This window comes from Ahaetulla prasina, chromosome 1, assembly GCF_028640845.1.
Source record: "Ahaetulla prasina isolate Xishuangbanna chromosome 1, ASM2864084v1, whole genome shotgun sequence".
NCBI classification, from domain to species: domain Eukaryota; kingdom Metazoa; phylum Chordata; class Lepidosauria; order Squamata; family Colubridae; genus Ahaetulla; species Ahaetulla prasina.
Window position 1 is genome coordinate 99,288,260 of NC_080539.1, and position 17,496 is coordinate 99,305,755.

At 37.1% G+C, this 17,496-nt stretch overlaps 1 protein-coding gene across 1 annotated transcript in view; it reads left to right on the forward strand.

The window, feature by feature from the left end:
• The window catches only part of SHPRH (SNF2 histone linker PHD RING helicase), a 75,672-nt gene that overhangs the window by 11,036 nt on the left and 47,140 nt on the right, over positions 1–17,496 (forward strand). The window contains exons 5-13 of the mRNA XM_058170188.1: positions 631–709; positions 858–1,008; positions 3,030–3,135; positions 8,807–9,063; positions 10,115–10,786; positions 13,266–13,517; positions 15,824–15,902; positions 16,251–16,414; positions 16,500–16,756. Coding sequence (XP_058026171.1) covers positions 631–709; positions 858–1,008; positions 3,030–3,135; positions 8,807–9,063; positions 10,115–10,786; positions 13,266–13,517; positions 15,824–15,902; positions 16,251–16,414; positions 16,500–16,756 — 2,017 coding nt within the window. The remainder of the gene's footprint in view (positions 1–630; positions 710–857; positions 1,009–3,029; positions 3,136–8,806; positions 9,064–10,114; positions 10,787–13,265; positions 13,518–15,823; positions 15,903–16,250; positions 16,415–16,499; positions 16,757–17,496) is intronic.

Genomic DNA, 17,496 nt, shown 5'->3' on the forward strand with positions numbered 1-17,496 from the left:
TAGGTCCTTCTTTTGGCTAATGTTGCTTAACGACATTTTTAGAAACTATACAATTGTCAATTTGCATAGTAGATCAATAGAAAGGTCAACATATAAACTGTTGTACATCAGATAAACAGTCCTTAAACATTGCATCAATAGTGATATTCTAGTCTAGCATTTGCTTCTAAAACAATGACACCCTCATTAATCCATGGAGCCCTCTAGTTAAGAATAGCCATTCAGAAAGATCCCAAACAGTTTCAGAAACATAGACATTGTAAGAAGAGATTTTATGGAATGCTTTCATATTGTGGGGAGGGATTGCAGTTAGTCAGCACAAAGTTGCAAGTTGAGGTCATGTGATATTGCATAACATCCACTGGTGAATCACTTAATGATCACAGCTGGAACTGGTGTCATATGTCGGTATGACATCAGTTTACAACATTTTGCTTAGCCATGTAGTTGTTGGTCCCAGCTTTAGTCAGTAAGTGATGACTACCTGTATTTTTATATCAAGTACTAATTCAGTTAAAATAGTTCCATATAATTAGGAATGACCTACCTCAGAACTTCAATTTGCACTTTCAAGTTTAAGCTGATGTGAAGTTCAATGAATCTCATTGTTTTGTTCTTTTCTTTCATCAGATAATGCCCTCCACTACTTATGGAGAGAATTTATTACTCTAGATGGGCTGAAGCTCTACTTTAATCCTTTTACTGGCTGGTAAGAATGGACTGCTTTAATATTATGTCCAAAAGCAGAACATTGAAACAATTGAGTGTAGCTGGTAACGTATTTAGAATTCTAAATATTGAATTCAGTAGGTTGGTTGAATTTGTAACAAAAATCCATATTTTTAAAAAAATTTCAGTGTAATCCGTGATCGACCTGTTGCTGGGCCTCGGTGGCCCGGCGGAATATTAGCAGATGAGATGGGCCTTGGAAAAACAGTAGAAGTCTTGGCTCTTATTTTGTCACACACTCGTAAGGATGTCAGACAAGATGCTCTGATGTTACCAGAGGTGAGAAATCTGCATTGCGAGTGGATAAAAACCATTCCAATATTCAAATCCTATTCAGTCCATTGATTATAATTGGAAGTTATATTTGGAATATGTAAGCAATTATTTCTCCTAAATCTGTTACCTCTGAAGTTTGTAAAACAATTTTCTATGACCCTTTTTATTTGAGATTTTAAATAATTTAAAAAAAATTATTAAATTATTAAATTTTTTTAAAAATTTGAGATTTTATATGAGAGCATATGCACCAAGACAAATTCCTTGTGTGTCCAATCACACTTGGCCAATAAAAATTCTATTCTATTCTACTTTTTTTTTATAATTAATGTGAAGAGAAAAGATTCAGTTGTGAATGTAATATGCTAGAAAAACTGGAATGAAGTAAAAAATCATATTCACAACATAATTCTACAGGATTTATAACAATCAGTCTTCATTCTTAAGAATTATTTTCCCCCTTCCCCAATCAATAATTTAATATTGTTTTCCATTTCCAATTCATCTATCTTCTTAAGAGCATTACATAGTCTGCTTGTACATTCATTTCTTTTTAGTCTACTTCAAACATTGATACTTTACTACTTTACTACCCCCTGAGCTTTTTACTGTCTAGCACAGTGTTTGCTCATCTTTTCTGTTTCATACCCTGGAACACCATACAATGTGACACACTGGCCCAGGCATTTAATTTTTTTGCAGTATCTTGCAAAATACCGGTGATTTAAACATTGCTTTATTTATGGACTTTGGCATTTATTCTGGAGTTTGTCATTTCCTGGATACCAAACATATTTGTTCATAAATTCAGCAGGCATAGTTGTTCATAACATTATTTGCATAATGAAATGCAAATATGGTTTAAGAATGGTTTCATTCTCTATTATGCATCTACATCGACTGTTTTGTGGCCTGTTTGGTAACCAGTTAATTGAACCATATGAATATCCTTCTGGTTGTTTCAGGGTCACATTTCAATCTAAGTCTTGAGCACTAAAAGTATTAGTTTAATTGATTAACTACTAGTAATTATTCTGATAATTGAATAGAATATTTTGAGGGTAGTTTCATTGATAGCATATTGGAAATGTCACTTTTCTGTATAACATATGAGGGAATGCATATTAGTTTTATGAAGAAAGTTGTTCAAAATCAATCTGCTCTATATCATCATGCTATTACAAACTCTGGAGTAGCTATATTGTAATAATTTGTCTGATTTTTTAAATATTGAAAATATAAAGCAATAACAATATTCCTTATAACCCTTAGGTTGCAGCATATTTCTTTACCCTTGGAGAAAACCTAATCCCAACTAAAACTTTTTAAATTATTTTGTTAAAAATATTAAGTTAAGTAGAATATGATCATCCTATTATAAATTTTTTCCTGTATTCTTGTATTATTCACAATGCAGTTCAATTAGAAAGTGTTGCAAAATGGTTATCAATCTGCAGAATTTGAAGCTCTCTAAGTTGACCAATTTGTAGATATAACTTTACCAATAGCCATTAGCTATGAAGAGAAGAGAAAAGATGTCTTCCTGGAAAATTCAGGGCAGAACTTTTTGTATGATATAAAGCATTTTGTAAATAAAATTCTCTTCTAGAGTACCCATTAGCTTATGCATGCACAAAATGACTGACAAGCTTTTTCACATAAGCACAGTATGCTTTTTCACAGGCTTCTTATTTATGGTTCAGTTGACACAGAATCCCATGAATAAACAAGACCCACCCGTACATTTAAATTGGTGAAAAAAATTAGTGTTTCTAAGTACTGCTTTTAGAAATAATGCTTAATTCTTACTATTTCCTTTTTCAGTCTTAATTCTACAGTGTTAATAAATTGTTATTGATTGACATTGAATTTTTATAACAATGTTAAAGTTTTCACCTAAATTCTTACACGCTTTGATAAAATCAGTGGACCAATAATTAAATGTACATTTTATTTTTGTCATGCCTAGCATTTGTTAATTATTAGATAGACTGTGACATAATGATGTTAAAATTATATTTCAGGGGTTTTTAGTAAACTTCTTTGTTCCACCACAACCTGCTGAAGGAAGTAAAAAGAAAAACATAATGAAAATGGAATTTATATTGAAGGAAAAAGTCCAGTATCCAAGTAAGGATTTTTTAGCATGAATCATTTGCATAACCAGAAAAACAGCTCCTTTAGAAAAAAAGTTAGTGCTGAAGTTTCTACACACACACACACACACACACACACACGTGTGTATTTGTTTTCGTAGGTTTTCATGGGTATATGTATGCAGGTTTTGGTATGTTTGGGTCTTTTCCCATGTAAGGTTGAAAGTATTTAGGCAACGTTTCGACGAGGTCTCACTCGTCATCTTCAGGCTGGAATTTTTGGCTTTGTGCTTATGCGAGCTTTGCTCACAGAAAGCTTTGCTCACAGAAACCTCTGGTGGCTCAGCAGACTAAGTCTGTCTGTTATTAACACAGCTGCTTGCAATTACTGCAAGTTCCAGGCCTATCAGGCCCAAGGTTGACTCAGCCTTCCATCCTTTATAAGGTAGGTAAAATGAGGACCCAGATTGTTGGGGGCAATAAAAGTTGACTTTGTATATAATATACAAATGGATGAAGACTATTGCTTAACACAGTGTAAGCCGCCCTGAGTCTTCGGAGAAGGGCGGGATATAAATTCAAAAAAAAAAAGAAGAAGCACAAAGCCAAAAATACCAGCCTGAAGATGATGAGTGAGACCTTGTCGAAATGCCGCCAAGATACTCTCAACCTTACATGGGAAAAGACCCAAACATGCCAAGACCTACATACCTATACCTGTGAAAACCTACGAAAACAAATATATACATATACATATATACATACACATACATACATAGATACATATATACATACACATACATATATACATATATACATATATACACACACACATATATATATATATATATATATATATATATATATATATATGTTTTCTGAGATTTTTGCGGGTGTATGTAGGTTATTCGGGTTTTCTCCCGCGTAAAATTGGAAGTGTCTTGGCGACGTTTCGACGAAGTCTCATTAGTCATCTTCAGGCTTCAGCTTCGTGCTTCTGGAAGCAATGTGTGATTGCAGCTGTTTCTTCCTTTTTAACTGCTAGTGGGGGTTTGAACTGATTGGGTGGGAGCTTGTCTGTGCTCTGATTGGATGGGGGGTTTTGTGTGCTCTGATTGGCTAGGGGTGTGTCCTGTGGGTGGGGGCTTGGTTGTGCTCAGATTAATCTGAGTTGCAGGGGGATTTGAGCTGGAGAGTTGCATTGCTGTTTGGCTTCATGTTTGTGGTCGTGCTACATCTTCATAGTGGATGTCTGTCTGCTGTATGTATGGATTGGAGGGGTTTGAAATGGCTAATGTTGCAGCTGCGGTCTGGCTTCTGGTCCTTGGTCGTGCTTCCTGATCAGTGTGGGTTTGGGTCTGCTTTCTGGGTGGATGTGTGGTGGTGACATCCTGTGTGGACCTCGTGAGTGTGGGTCTGGTGTCATTTCTCGTGTTAGGGACTCGTTTGTCAATAAGGGCGGGTTTCCAAATGGCTGGTAGGCGGGAGGTATCATCTCGTTTGTTCATGCTGTGTGGGCGTTTTTCTATCTCGATGGCTTCTCTGATTATTCTGTTGTTAAAGTGTTCAGTTTTGGCGATAGTTCTGGTCTTTTTAAAGTCAATATCGTGTCCTGTGGCTTTAAGGTGTTGGACCAGGGAAGAAGTTGGTTCCACTTTTTTGACTGAGTTCTTGTGTTCTTCAATGCACTTATTCTTCTGTTGGTTTGTCCAATGTATGTGGTGGGGCAGGCGGTGCATGGGATTTCATATACTCCTTGATTTTCTAACTCAATTTTGTCTTTGGGGTTTCTTAGGATGGTGGATATTTTTTGGTTTGTGCAGAATGCTGTCTTGATGTTATGTTTGTGGAGGATCTTGCTGATTCTGTCTGTGGTGCCTTTTATATATGGGAGGAGGGCTGTGCCGTTTTCTTGTTCTCTGTCTTGGATTTTAGTGGGGGGATCTTTTTGGATTAGTTTGGTAATCTTATTTCTCTGGAATCCATTGGATGTTAGTACATTTGTGAGAGTGTGTAGTTCGGTTTTTAGGTGTTGTTCGTCAGCTAAGCGTTTTGTTCTAGAGATGAGTGTTTTGGCTACGGAGTTGATCTGTGCTGGGGGGTGGTGTGAGAGTGCATGCAGATAGCGGTTTGTGTGTGTTTTCTTCTGGTAGATGGTGTGTCCTAGGGAGCCATTGGGTTTCTTGTAGACTAAGACATCTAGGAAGGGAAGTTGGTTGTTAACTTCTGTTTCCATGGTGAACTGTATTTTGGGGTGTAGGCTATTGAGGTGTGTGAGGAAGTTGTCAAGTTTTTCTTTTCCATGTGGCCAGATTATGAAGGTGTCGTCTACGTATCTGAGCCAGAGTTTGAATGAGACTTCGTCGAAACGTCGCCAAGACACTTCCAATTTTACGTGGGAGAGAACCCAACTAACCAAACACACACACACACACTCACACGTATATATATGTGGTCCTATTCAAAGTGTTGATTGTCACCTTTAAAACTCTACATGGTCTGGAGCCAGGTTATTTGACGGGTCATTTTTTTCCCCCCAGTTACATCTACCTGACCCACCAAAGCAGGAAGGCAGGGTATGTTACTGGCCCCCTTTCTTAAGAAGGTCCATCTAGTGGGACCAGAAAGCAGTACATACTTTGTGGAGACTTCCTCCCTGTGGAACCTCATTCCTGTGGAAATAAGATTGGCTCCCATCTTGATACACTTTTGAAAGGCCCTGAAAACATGGTTTTGCCAGTGGGCTACGGAATCCCAGGGTGATACGGAGCCCATCAAATGGCTGGTTTGCTTGTTGTGGCCAGGATGTGGAGTTTTGTTGGGTTTTATATTCGGGCTTTATTTTTGTAAACCACCTGTAATTGCCTGTAATCTGTAAATCACCTGTAACCACCTGTAATTGCCAGGAGTGAGTTGGGCTGCCATATGTGTTTTCTTAATAAATAATAAATATTCACTTTTTTTTACTTGTTTAAGATACTGATAATACTGTCTCTCACAGTATGTTCAAAGTAAATAAACACAATTGTAAAAGTTTTAGTATTCATAATTATTAAAAACTAGAACTATCAAATTCCTAATAAAATGTTTTGTTTCCTCCAGGTGGTTATTTATTTATAAATTAATAAAACATGCATTTTTCTCAGATATCTTATAGCTCTATGGGAAAAAACCTGTCAAATATGTTTAATGTGAAATTACTTTCTATTCTTTAAATTAATGAACTTTCAAGACAGAACTCACTGCTTCAATTTTTTCCAGTCTTTCCTAGAAGATTTTCCTAATATATGGGTGGTTCTTGTAAGCCCTTGTATGTGATTCAGTTACAATCACATGCAGAAGAATTCAACTATGAATTCAAGTATGAATATGGATGGGGAGAAACAGGCTCAAGCTCAATCCCTCCAAGATGGAGTGGCTGTGGATGCCGGCACCCCGGTGCAGTCAGTTGCAGTTGCGGCTGACTGTTGGGGGCGAGTTATTGGCCCCGATGGAAAGGGTGCGCAACTTGGGCGTTCTCCTGGATGGACGGCTGCCTTTTGAAGATCATTTGACGACCGTCTCCAGGAGAGCTTTTTACCAGGTTCGCCTGGTCCGCCAGTTGCACCCCTTCTTAGACCGGGATACCCTATGCACGGTCACTCATGCGCTCGTGACATCTCGCTTGGATTACTGCAATGCTCTCTACATGGGGCTCCCCTTGAAGAGCATCCGGAGGCTTCAGTTGGTTCAGAATGCAGCTGCGCGGGTGATAGAGGGAGCCCCTCGTGGCTCCCATGTGACACCACTCCTGCGCAGATTGCACTGGTTACCTGTGGCCTTTCAGGTGCACTTCAAGGTTTTGGTTACCATCTTTAAAGCGCTCCATGGCATAGGGCCGGGTTATTTACGGGACCGCCTACTGCCACCGATTGCCTCCCACTGACCCGTACGCTCTCACAGAGAGGGACTCCTTAGGGTGCCGTCCGCCAGGCAGTACCAACTGGCGACACCCAGGGGAAGGGCCTTCTCTGTGGGGGCCCCCACCCTCTAGAACGAGCTTCCCCCAGGACTTCGCCAACTTCCTGACCTTCGAACCTTCCGCCGCGAGCTTAAGACACATCTATTTATTTGTGCAGGGCTGGCCTAGGGTTTTAGTTTTAAATTTAGTTTTTAAATGGGGTTTTGTATCATTTTAATGATAGTTTTAAATTTGGCCTAATTTAATAAGTTTTTTAAATGTTGTTTTAACTTGTATTTATTCTTATGTTTTATTAGGCTGTAAACTGCCCTGAGTCCTTTGGGAGATAGGGCGGTATAAAAATTTGAATAATAAATAAATAAATAAATAAATAAACTATAAAATCAGTAACTGTCTCAAGTAATGAGAGTCTATTTGGGATTTCTCAGTAGAATAGAAACACATTAACAGAAGCATAGATATATCTATATATATAAAAGCAAAAACCACTGACCATTAATCACGAAATCTCCAGAACCATAAAGCCTACAAACTTGAAATTTGCCACATATGTTCCTCTTGGCTTCTAGGTGCTCACTAAGAAAGGATTTTTCGAAATGACCATCAGAGCATTAGTATTTCCTTTATTATTAACATGCTCTGATGCTAAGGAGTTCTACTTCCCCATCCCACCTGAAAGGAAATCTGTTCCAAATGCAAAACACAAGCAGAGGAGTTTCAGTTTCAGTTTTACTTTCACAGCAGGAAGCAGCTTTAACACAGAACACTTGAGCTATGCCACCTGCAGCTTCCTTTGTGTCTCCTTCTTGCTCACACAGCAAATACTGTTTCACTTTCCAAACAGCCCTCTGATGCTAAGGAGTTTTACTCCCTCTCCCCACCTCAAAAGAAATCTGTTCCAAACGCAAAACACAAGGAGAGGACAGGAGTTTCAGTTTTACTTTCACAGCAGCAAGCAGCTTTACTACAAAACAGTTGAGCTAAGCCATGCCTAGCCTCCTTCCTGTCTCCTTGCTCACACAGCAAATACTATTTGAGTTTCCAAACATCCCTTAACTCTCACACACTTGACAGGATGCTAGCCAGATGAACACCGATGGATGCTGCAGGCTAGGACATTCTACTTCCCCTCCCCCTCTGTTCCAATTGCCAGTTGCATTATATTAACACACTGATGCTACGGAGTTACACATTCTACATTAAGTTTCAGGCTGTAAGTGTCAATTTATCAAGCCAGAGCACATAGTTTCGTAGCAAAGCATGGGTGTCCAGCTAGCATTATAATACATATTATATTGACATACCAGTTAAAGTTTGGGTGAGAAAACCTGTTCAAAGGTCCTAAAGTTACATAAGGAAATTAGGTTAACTTGTATATTTTTGGAAAACCTGAGGCTTCACATCAGAGTAAATAGTTTATCCTGAATAATTTTTTTTCCTGAAGAATTTTTTTTCTCTTGTACAGAAACTAAGGCACATATGTGTAGTGTACTGTTCTATTATTAAGTATATGATATTTTCTATATACCTTGATTACATGTGATAATTGAAGAATTATGTTTAGAGAATAAAAGTACTGTAGATTAGCAAGAAATTAAGAATTTAAATTGTTTAGTAGAAAATACTATATTTGCAAACTAGTAACAAAAAATTAAGTCAGAGCTTAAAAGTGTTACAATAAAATCTTAAAATTACTTTGTAATCTCTTCACCGTTTTGATCAAAAATATTCATTCTTCATATAGGTTTGCGAGTAATGCTTTTAACAGCTATAAAAGAAATGAAAGTGAAGAAGGGAGCATCCATTGTTGCAATTTTTAAGTATGTCCAGTCCATATATAAATACGATGTTCAGAGGAACCGTCGGATTCTTAAAAGAACTCTGGAAAAATTAATTGCAGAGAAGGTAGTGGAGCAAGTCAAAGGCCATGGTCTTGCTGGCTCTTTCAAGTTGGGCAGAAACTACAAGGAACAGTTGTTTTGTAACAGATCCAAAAAACAGGTGAGCTTGAAGCAAAAGGATTATTAGGATTATTTAAGTACATGTCTATTGCTATAATGAAACTTTTGGAGGGACAGGAAATAAAAGATAGGCTACCAGATCTATTGAGTAGGAATTACAAAATTCTACATAAGTCATTTATTTAAAATTAACTTTACACTGCAACATCATTATAATATGTTTAAAATACAGTGCAAAATTTATAAAAAAAGGTAATCTTTGTATGTACAATTGTATGCATGAAGCCTTCTGCTAGTGCAGAAATCCAGTCTTCTTCCATTTAAGTATTCAAGATATTCTTGCAGATATAAGACAAAGGGTTACATGATGTATAGAATGTTTATGAGTGGGTCTTTTTGATATGTCTTTGACTTGTATGTTCAATTAAAGAACTTAATATTTAAATTGAAAATCTTTTTAGAAAAAAAAAATTTTGGACTTCCCATTCCCATTCATGACTTCTTTTAAATAATAATGAAGTTTGTACTAAAGTATGTTCTTAATTTCCCCTAATCTTTTAAGCACTTTGACAGAATTGTGCATAATTTTGGTAGAACGGAGTATACATCACATTTATTATAAGTTAATATTATAAAGTTAAAAATTATATATCAAATATGAATAGGTTTTTTAATGAATCATAAAAGAATTGCACTGTAATTTTAATTAACAAGAATACTGAATTGTGGAAGGAAAGGAACTTGTACATTGATACTTGTATGTTTTTAAAAAGTCAGTTTGGAGATTGCCAAGTGTACTCAATACAATGAATGTATATTCTAAACATTTGGTATTATATAAAGGTTAAGCGATAGTGGCTCACACATGTGATACAAGCCCTCTCCAGATGTGCCTTTCAGATGTGTTGAAGACTTCCAGAATTTCTTTCTGGTGAGAATTATATGAATTATAGTCAGAACACATCTAGAGGGTTCAGATTGAGGAATACAGCATGCAGAGTTGATGTTTTCCAGCTCTTTCTTCCTCATAACATCAGAGAATTAGGAATTAGTATTATGAAAATTAAGTTTGGTTTCTTTTATATTTACAGAAAAAGCAAACTTCAAATAGATCTCAGAAGAAAAAATTGCCAGACCGTAACACTGAAATCATAGAATTGAATGATAAGGGTGTATGTCCTACAAATGCTCTAAAGTTACCTCAGGTAATAGATATTACAGCAGAAGATCATGATTACTGTGCAACAAACAAAGATACCAGTGAATCAAACCTAGATTCTAAGTGTTGCAAAACTGAACATTCACAGTGTAGATCAACTGACAATATGCTTAGATCCAAAGATGAGATACACTGTAGTGTTGCTGTTCCTAAAAACATGGATGAAACTGAAGAGATGCAGGATGCCTTAGAAGAACAGTCTTCAGTCTGTCAAGAACACACTAGCATCTTTAAACAACACCCTGGTTCTCTGTTTCCATTCAACACTTCTGATTACCGCTTTGAATGCATCTGCGGTGAGCTTGGCTTGATTGACTATAAAGCTCGGGTACAGTGCCTGAATTGTCACCTGTGGCAACATGCTGAATGTGTGAATTATAAAGAAGAAAATCTTAAAATCAAGCCCTTTTACTGCCCCCACTGCCTGGTAGCAATGAAACCAGTTCCTACAGGAGCAACTCTCATCATTTCTCCAAGTTCAATCTGCCACCAGTGGGTTGATGAAATTAATAGGCATGTGAGATCATCATCCCTTCGTGTGCTGGTAAGAAGCATTCTTTATAAAAACAGTAGTACAGTAAAAGTTCGAAGAATGTGATGGATCTCTGAAGAGCAAGGAGAAGGAAAATATATTTTCTTGTGTGTATTATTTTGTATAGCACAGGTAGATATAACATGCCTTTATAGAGGCTGGTGGAAAAGGTTTTTCAATATATACCTCAGTGGTGGGATTCAAATAATTTATCAATTGGTTCTCTGTCCTAATGACTAGCTGGGTGGGCGTGGGTGGGTGTGGCTAAGGGGCGTGGCAACACTCAGCCTCCTGCAGCACTCTGCCAGTCAAAACGGGATGTAGGGTTAATTACAAAGTGTGAGCTTTGTTTTGTGACATCCAGATCCAGTAAACAATGGGTGTGAACTGCACAGAAAATACACTTTTGTTTGGTTATGAATATCCCCAGAATCAGGTGTACACTAAATGTAGACTGACTTAGCTACACATCTTCCCAGCAAACAGCAAATTTTGAAGCTCCAGGTAAAGAGGATTCATTTTACAATGAATAACCAAAGTTTGCATGTTGGAGGTTCCTAAAGGAATGCTGGGAAACTCAGAACATTTGAGGGTGGGGTGCAGAATAGTCCTTCTCTGCCTGAGGCTGTAGAGATCTGGCACTAATCAAAACACTGTTTGTGAAGCAACTGATCAACACTGACGGGATAAGCCACTAGTATATGAAAATAAGAGCAAACTTCACCCCTTCTAGTACTGATGATATTACCTAATTTGGTAATGAAACATCTGCAAGAAAACCATCAAAGTCAGAGAACACCAAGGACCCCACAGTTCAACCCTGACCTACAAATATTCTATCAATAAACACTTTTTGGTTCGAGGGATTCAGAGCCAGCCTTATATGACATGGCTCCCAGTGGATTTCATTCTAAATTTTGATATGATTTCTGTAAATAAGGAATGTAGAATTATAATGGCTGAGTAGTTGATCCTTCATACATCAAAAAAATACAAAGCTAAGGGATAAACAAATAAAAAACAGATTTGAAAAAAGAAAAGGCTCAGGAAAGAAAAAGAGTGAAAGTGTAAGAAAGAGGAAAAGAAGGAAAACCGAAAAAGAATGAATTCCAACTTTTCTTTGGTACAGATATAAGTAAAAATTATATCAAACTTTTACTCTAAGATTAACATTTGTCTCTTATTATTTCCATAATCCCATAATTAATCATCAAAGCCCAGATCAACTTTTAATTTCAGTTTCTCACAAAAAAGTCTAGTAATGGTTCATATCACTTTAATAACTATTTGTTAAGGAAACCACAACTGATTTATTTAATTGCACCAAACGCTAAATAAAACAGGAACGGAAAATCCTAAACTCTAGTGTAAACTTATACTTATCAACTTTGGCAACTTTAAGGTGCATGGACTTCAATTCCAGAATTCCCAATGCAGCATGAAGTTCACCCATCTTAAACTTGCCAAGACTGAAAAATGCTGATCTACAGATAGGGATTTTTCCATTTCTCTTTTACTGGTTCTTACTTATAAGCACTCATTTTGCATTATCCATCCCAAACCAAAGATAATGCAAAATCCTCACTTCCACCCCATTCCTGAACAACCACCATTCTCTCACTAACCTGCTTTCCAGCTCCATTCTCCTGTGTGCAGAGCAACAAAAGAAGACCGTGTGACTACCAGTTTAAAAAAAGTTCAGTCAGACCTTCCAACTTCTCGGGCGGGGGGCGGGAAGGTTTCACAAAGTTGGAAGGTCAAACTGAACTGACTGATCGGCCTCTCAGCTGATCAGCATGGTTCCCAGTCATACCCCTGCAGTCTCCACCCTGAATGGCAACCCCGGTGGGCAGGGCGGGGAAAATCAATGGTGGGAACAACTGGTTCACCGAACTATGCAGAAGATTAACAGGTTCAGCCGAACTGGTGTGAACTGGCTGAATCTCACCACTGCTATACCTGCATAATATCATTATTGCTAGCATTTACAAAAACAATTTGAAGTTCATTGTAATCTGAATAAAATATTTTTGTTCAATTTGTTGTTGGAAACTTCAGAAATTATAGGTAGTCAGTAGAAAATCAGCCACAAATTGATGGATTTCTGTATTAAAGGGATTATCAAGTCTGATTGTGGGAAGAAATTTTAATTCTTTTTGTATGGTACTTTTTTTTCATTCAGATCTCTTGTGAAAAATGTGAAGCCGACTGAATTTATAACTTCCCAAACAATTCCTTATAAGTGTTTAGAACATAGTTATTGATTGTTGATACAATTATTCTTCCTATCAAAAAGAACAAAGTAGAACAGAGGAACTGTAAAAATAATGTTCATGATTAGGACTGTTAGAAGCAATCAATAGACGTATTGGCGAAACATATCAGTGAAGCAAGGAAATGCTTAACTTTACGATGTATCCCCATTTTTTACTACATGAAATTAACTGCCAACATTTGCTTTGACTTGTATTTTTGGGCAAATTCCATGCAGGTTTATCAAGGCGTGAAGAAGCATGGCTTCTTGCAACCTCACATCTTAGCAGAGCAGGATGTAGTGATCACTACCTATGATGTCCTCCGGTGTGAGCTGAATTATGTCGACATTCCACATAGCAATAGTGAAGATGGGCGCCGTTTCAGGAACCAGAAACGTTATATGGCCATTCCTAGTCCCTTGGTAGCTGTGGAGTGGTGGAGAATTTGCCTAGATGAGGCACAGATGGTAGAATGCACCACTGCAAAGGTGAGGCAATCCCTTGGGAACTTCTGCTACTGTTTAATCCTTAAGCTTTGCTGGCTGAGGAATTCTGGGAATTGAAGTCCACAAGTCTTAAAGTTGCCAAGTTTGGACACCCCTGGTTTAATCATTGGAGATGTAAATGTGCCCTTGCACTTTATCCTTCAGAAGTGAGTAAATTATGAGTTTCCCCTAAAGGTATTTGCTTCTAAATATTTTCCCTGGTGGAGGTTTGATAGGATATGAAGCATATCCATTTTTAAAATAATAACTTTACATAATGTATTCTGACAGTTTAAAGAAGTAGGTCATGATGTCTGTTATACAGCTTCATGGCTTAAAGCAATAGATTGATGTAATGCTATCTCAAGAGGCACAAGATATGCCCTTTGGGTTTAAAAGATGTGAAACTGTTAGCATTGACTTTGAAATGCCCATTCCAGCAACTGGTAGAAGATATTGCTAAAACAATTATTTTAAAATATTACTATTATTTTACAATGTTATGTGCTATCCATTCCTAAACAGTTCAGGGAACCATATAGAAATATAAACTTTATTTATTATTCATTAAATTTATGGGATGGCACGATGATTCAGCGGTTAAGAAGCTGAGCTTGTCAGTTGGAAAACTGACAACCCAGGTTTGAGATCCGAGCACCACAAAACAGGGTTAGTTCCCATTCTCGCCCCAGCTGCTGCCAACTTAGGAGTTCAAAAACATGCAAATGGGAGTAGATAAATAGTTATTACTTTGGTGGGAAGGTAACAGCACTCCGTGATGTCATACTGGCCACATGACGATGGAAATGTTTTTAGACAGTGCTGCTCAGTGACCTTGAAATGGAGATGAGCACTGCCCCCTAGAGTTGACAGTGACTAGCAGAATAAAATCTGCAGGGACTCCTTTACCTTTTTAAAAATTAAATGTATATGCTGCCCATCTCACTATCAAAGCAACTCTGGGCTTTAAACTTTAAAACTCCACAGCTGCCTAAAAAGCCTCTGAAACTGTTTAGATCCTCATTCAATTGGGATAAAAAATGTAGACCATGTATGGCAGATGGCTAGCTGTTAAAAAGGCAAAGCAGGGGAACAATTCAGTAAAGATGGGATTTATGGGAAATGTGATTGGAATAAGGCAGGTTTGCTGTAAGAAAAGGAGCTCAGTTGTAATAGTCTAGATAGAACATGGGTGTCAAACTTGATCACATCACGTGATGTAGCGCAACATTTTTTGCCTTTGTGGAGCTGGGGTGGGGTGGCTGGTGCATGATGCCAGTCTAGAACAATGATTAGCCAACCTTGGGATTTGGGGACCTGATGGCACATTGTAGCATGGCATCAAGAAATCCCAGTTAAAATCCATTCTCAGCCATGAATATTAACGGTAGACTTTGGGCCAGTCACATTCTCAGCCTAATTTATGTCACTTGTGTGGAGAAATGGGGGGAAGATTGTGTATGTGCTATGTATGCTATTTGAGCTCCTGAAAGAAGGATGGGATAGAATTCTTAAAAATGAATTTTATAAAGACTTCTGTGATATATTTAGCAATGAATACATAAGAATATATATGTATACACTTAAGCTTCAGTTATGAGCATAGTTTCATTCATCTATTTATACACAATCATATAAAGCATATGAATAAATAAACAAACATTAAAAAAGAAATTGTTGCAATTCTGCCACCATCAAGAAACTACCCTGAATAAAATTGTTTTTCATAAGCTTGTGAAATGCAAATAACATGGTTGCCTGGCACAACGATCAGTATTAAAAGTATTCTGTAGTATTGGGGCTACAATAGAGGAAACCAGTTTTTTGTTTTAGGAACCGCCTCGCTATGAGAGAAGTCAGGGTCTGGAGTAGGCCCTCTGTAATTGTCCTGGCAAGATGGGGAGAATTAATTTGCAGAAGACAGATTCTAATATAGCCTGAAATTATGTTATAAATGTTTTATAAATAATAATGAGCACTTTGAATTAGCTCTGAAAAATTGCTGAAAATCAGGGTAGTTGTTGAGAAATTGGTATTTGACTAAGAAATAAGTGTTACATTAGCAAGTTTTACTTACCAGCAGCCTGACAGCTGCATTCTGTGCAAAGTGTGGTTTCCAGAGAGTTACGTGATTATATGCGTCAATTTTGCCAGGGCTTCCTGCTTCCTATTCTTAATACTGCATCAGTTTAAACTGTACAAGGTTTCCCCTGGATATTGCCTTGATCTTACAGCTCAGTTTGCTGTTTAGCTCTTAGATTTAGTATTATTCCTGTCATGATCCTTATTTTTTCTATCATCCTGTATAGGCTGCAGAAATGGCACTCCGTTTGAGTGGAATCAATCGTTGGTGTGTCAGTGGCACACCGGTACAGCGAGGACTTGAAGGTGAATGATCATAACATTGTCTTTTAAGTTGTTATCAGTGATCACTGACCAGTATTTTGAAAATCAGCATTACTAGATGATGGATTACATAGGCTATTTGTAAAATGATGGGCTATTTATTTTAATTTTTCAAAAAAGTCTACTCTCTGTAAATATACTATCCAAGATTTATCAATCCCTCACCCTCAAAAAAAAAACATTCTTAAAGAGCTTTAACTTGTGAGTTGATGAGCTAAAGTTTATGTATGTATGTATGTATGTATGTATGTATGTATGTAATCACATTTTAAATAGATTTTTAAAGATTGCCACCTGCATTCGGTAAACTTTACTCTTTCTCTGCAACAGATTTGTATGGATTAGTACTTTTCCTTGGTGCTGATCCTTACTGGGTCAAATATTGGTGGGATCAACTTCTATATCGACCATACTGCAGGAAAAATACACAGCCTCTGTACAATTTCATAGCCAAGATAATGTGGAGGTCAGCAAAGAAGGACGTGATTGATCAAGTAAACATTTAAATTCTAATAATATGTTTTTTGATAACATTTTGTACCCAAACTTTAGTTGTTTATTATTGTTTCATTTTGTTAGATTCAGATCCCTCCTCAGACAGAAGATATACATTGGCTTCATTTTTCTCCTGTGGAGAGGCATTTTTATCATCGCCAACATGAGGTGTGCTGCCAGGATGCATTGGTGAAACTCAGGAAGATTTTGGATTGGTCTCTCAAACTTAGTAGCTTGGATAGGAGGACAGTGACTTCCATTTTGTACCCTTTGCTACGTCTGAGACAGGCCTGCTGTCACCCACAAGCTGTTCGTGGAGAATTCTTGCCTCTACAGAAAAGGTTAATTTTACTTAGGATTCTTATTATTAATATGGAATGTTCAGTCCCTGAAGCTCTATTTCCATTATGGTGCTCAAAAGTACCTACAGATATTCATTAAAGGTTCTACCTTCACACTGTGTGTGAATCATTACTACCAGTAGCTGCGAGTAATCTTAACATTACATATGACTTTATAACAGCAAGCCAGTACAGTTCTTTTCTGATAGCATACAAAACAAAAATAATCACTTCATAAAAACTACATATGGCCAGTATGGTTTGTTTTGAAATTCTATTCAGGACACTAGATTTCTGCCCTTTGTTTTCTTATTGTAGCTATATATGGTTCCCCAATTATATAAAAAATAAATTATAATTTTCTGCCAAGCTAAGAGTCTACACTGACTTGATGGCATGTGATAAATGTTTAATGTTGAGACATCTGTATGAATAAAAAGATAGAAAAAACTCTAAACTAAAATAGATCTAGTCAATTATCCAACCTTGATTCCTTATATATATGATTCCTGGTATATATGTATCCTTGGTATTATTGCTACTAACTATTTAGTGTTACCAGTTTCTGAGACAACATTTTCTAGTCCTGTGAAGTCCTCTTAACATTATACTTCCAATGTCTAAAAAACAAGTTAATGCTATACTAAGCAATCACAAATTGTATGACTAAAGCCTAGTTGAGGTAGGCTGCCTAGATGCTTTTGTCCTTCTCTTTCTCTTTTTTCCTTTTCCCTGTACTT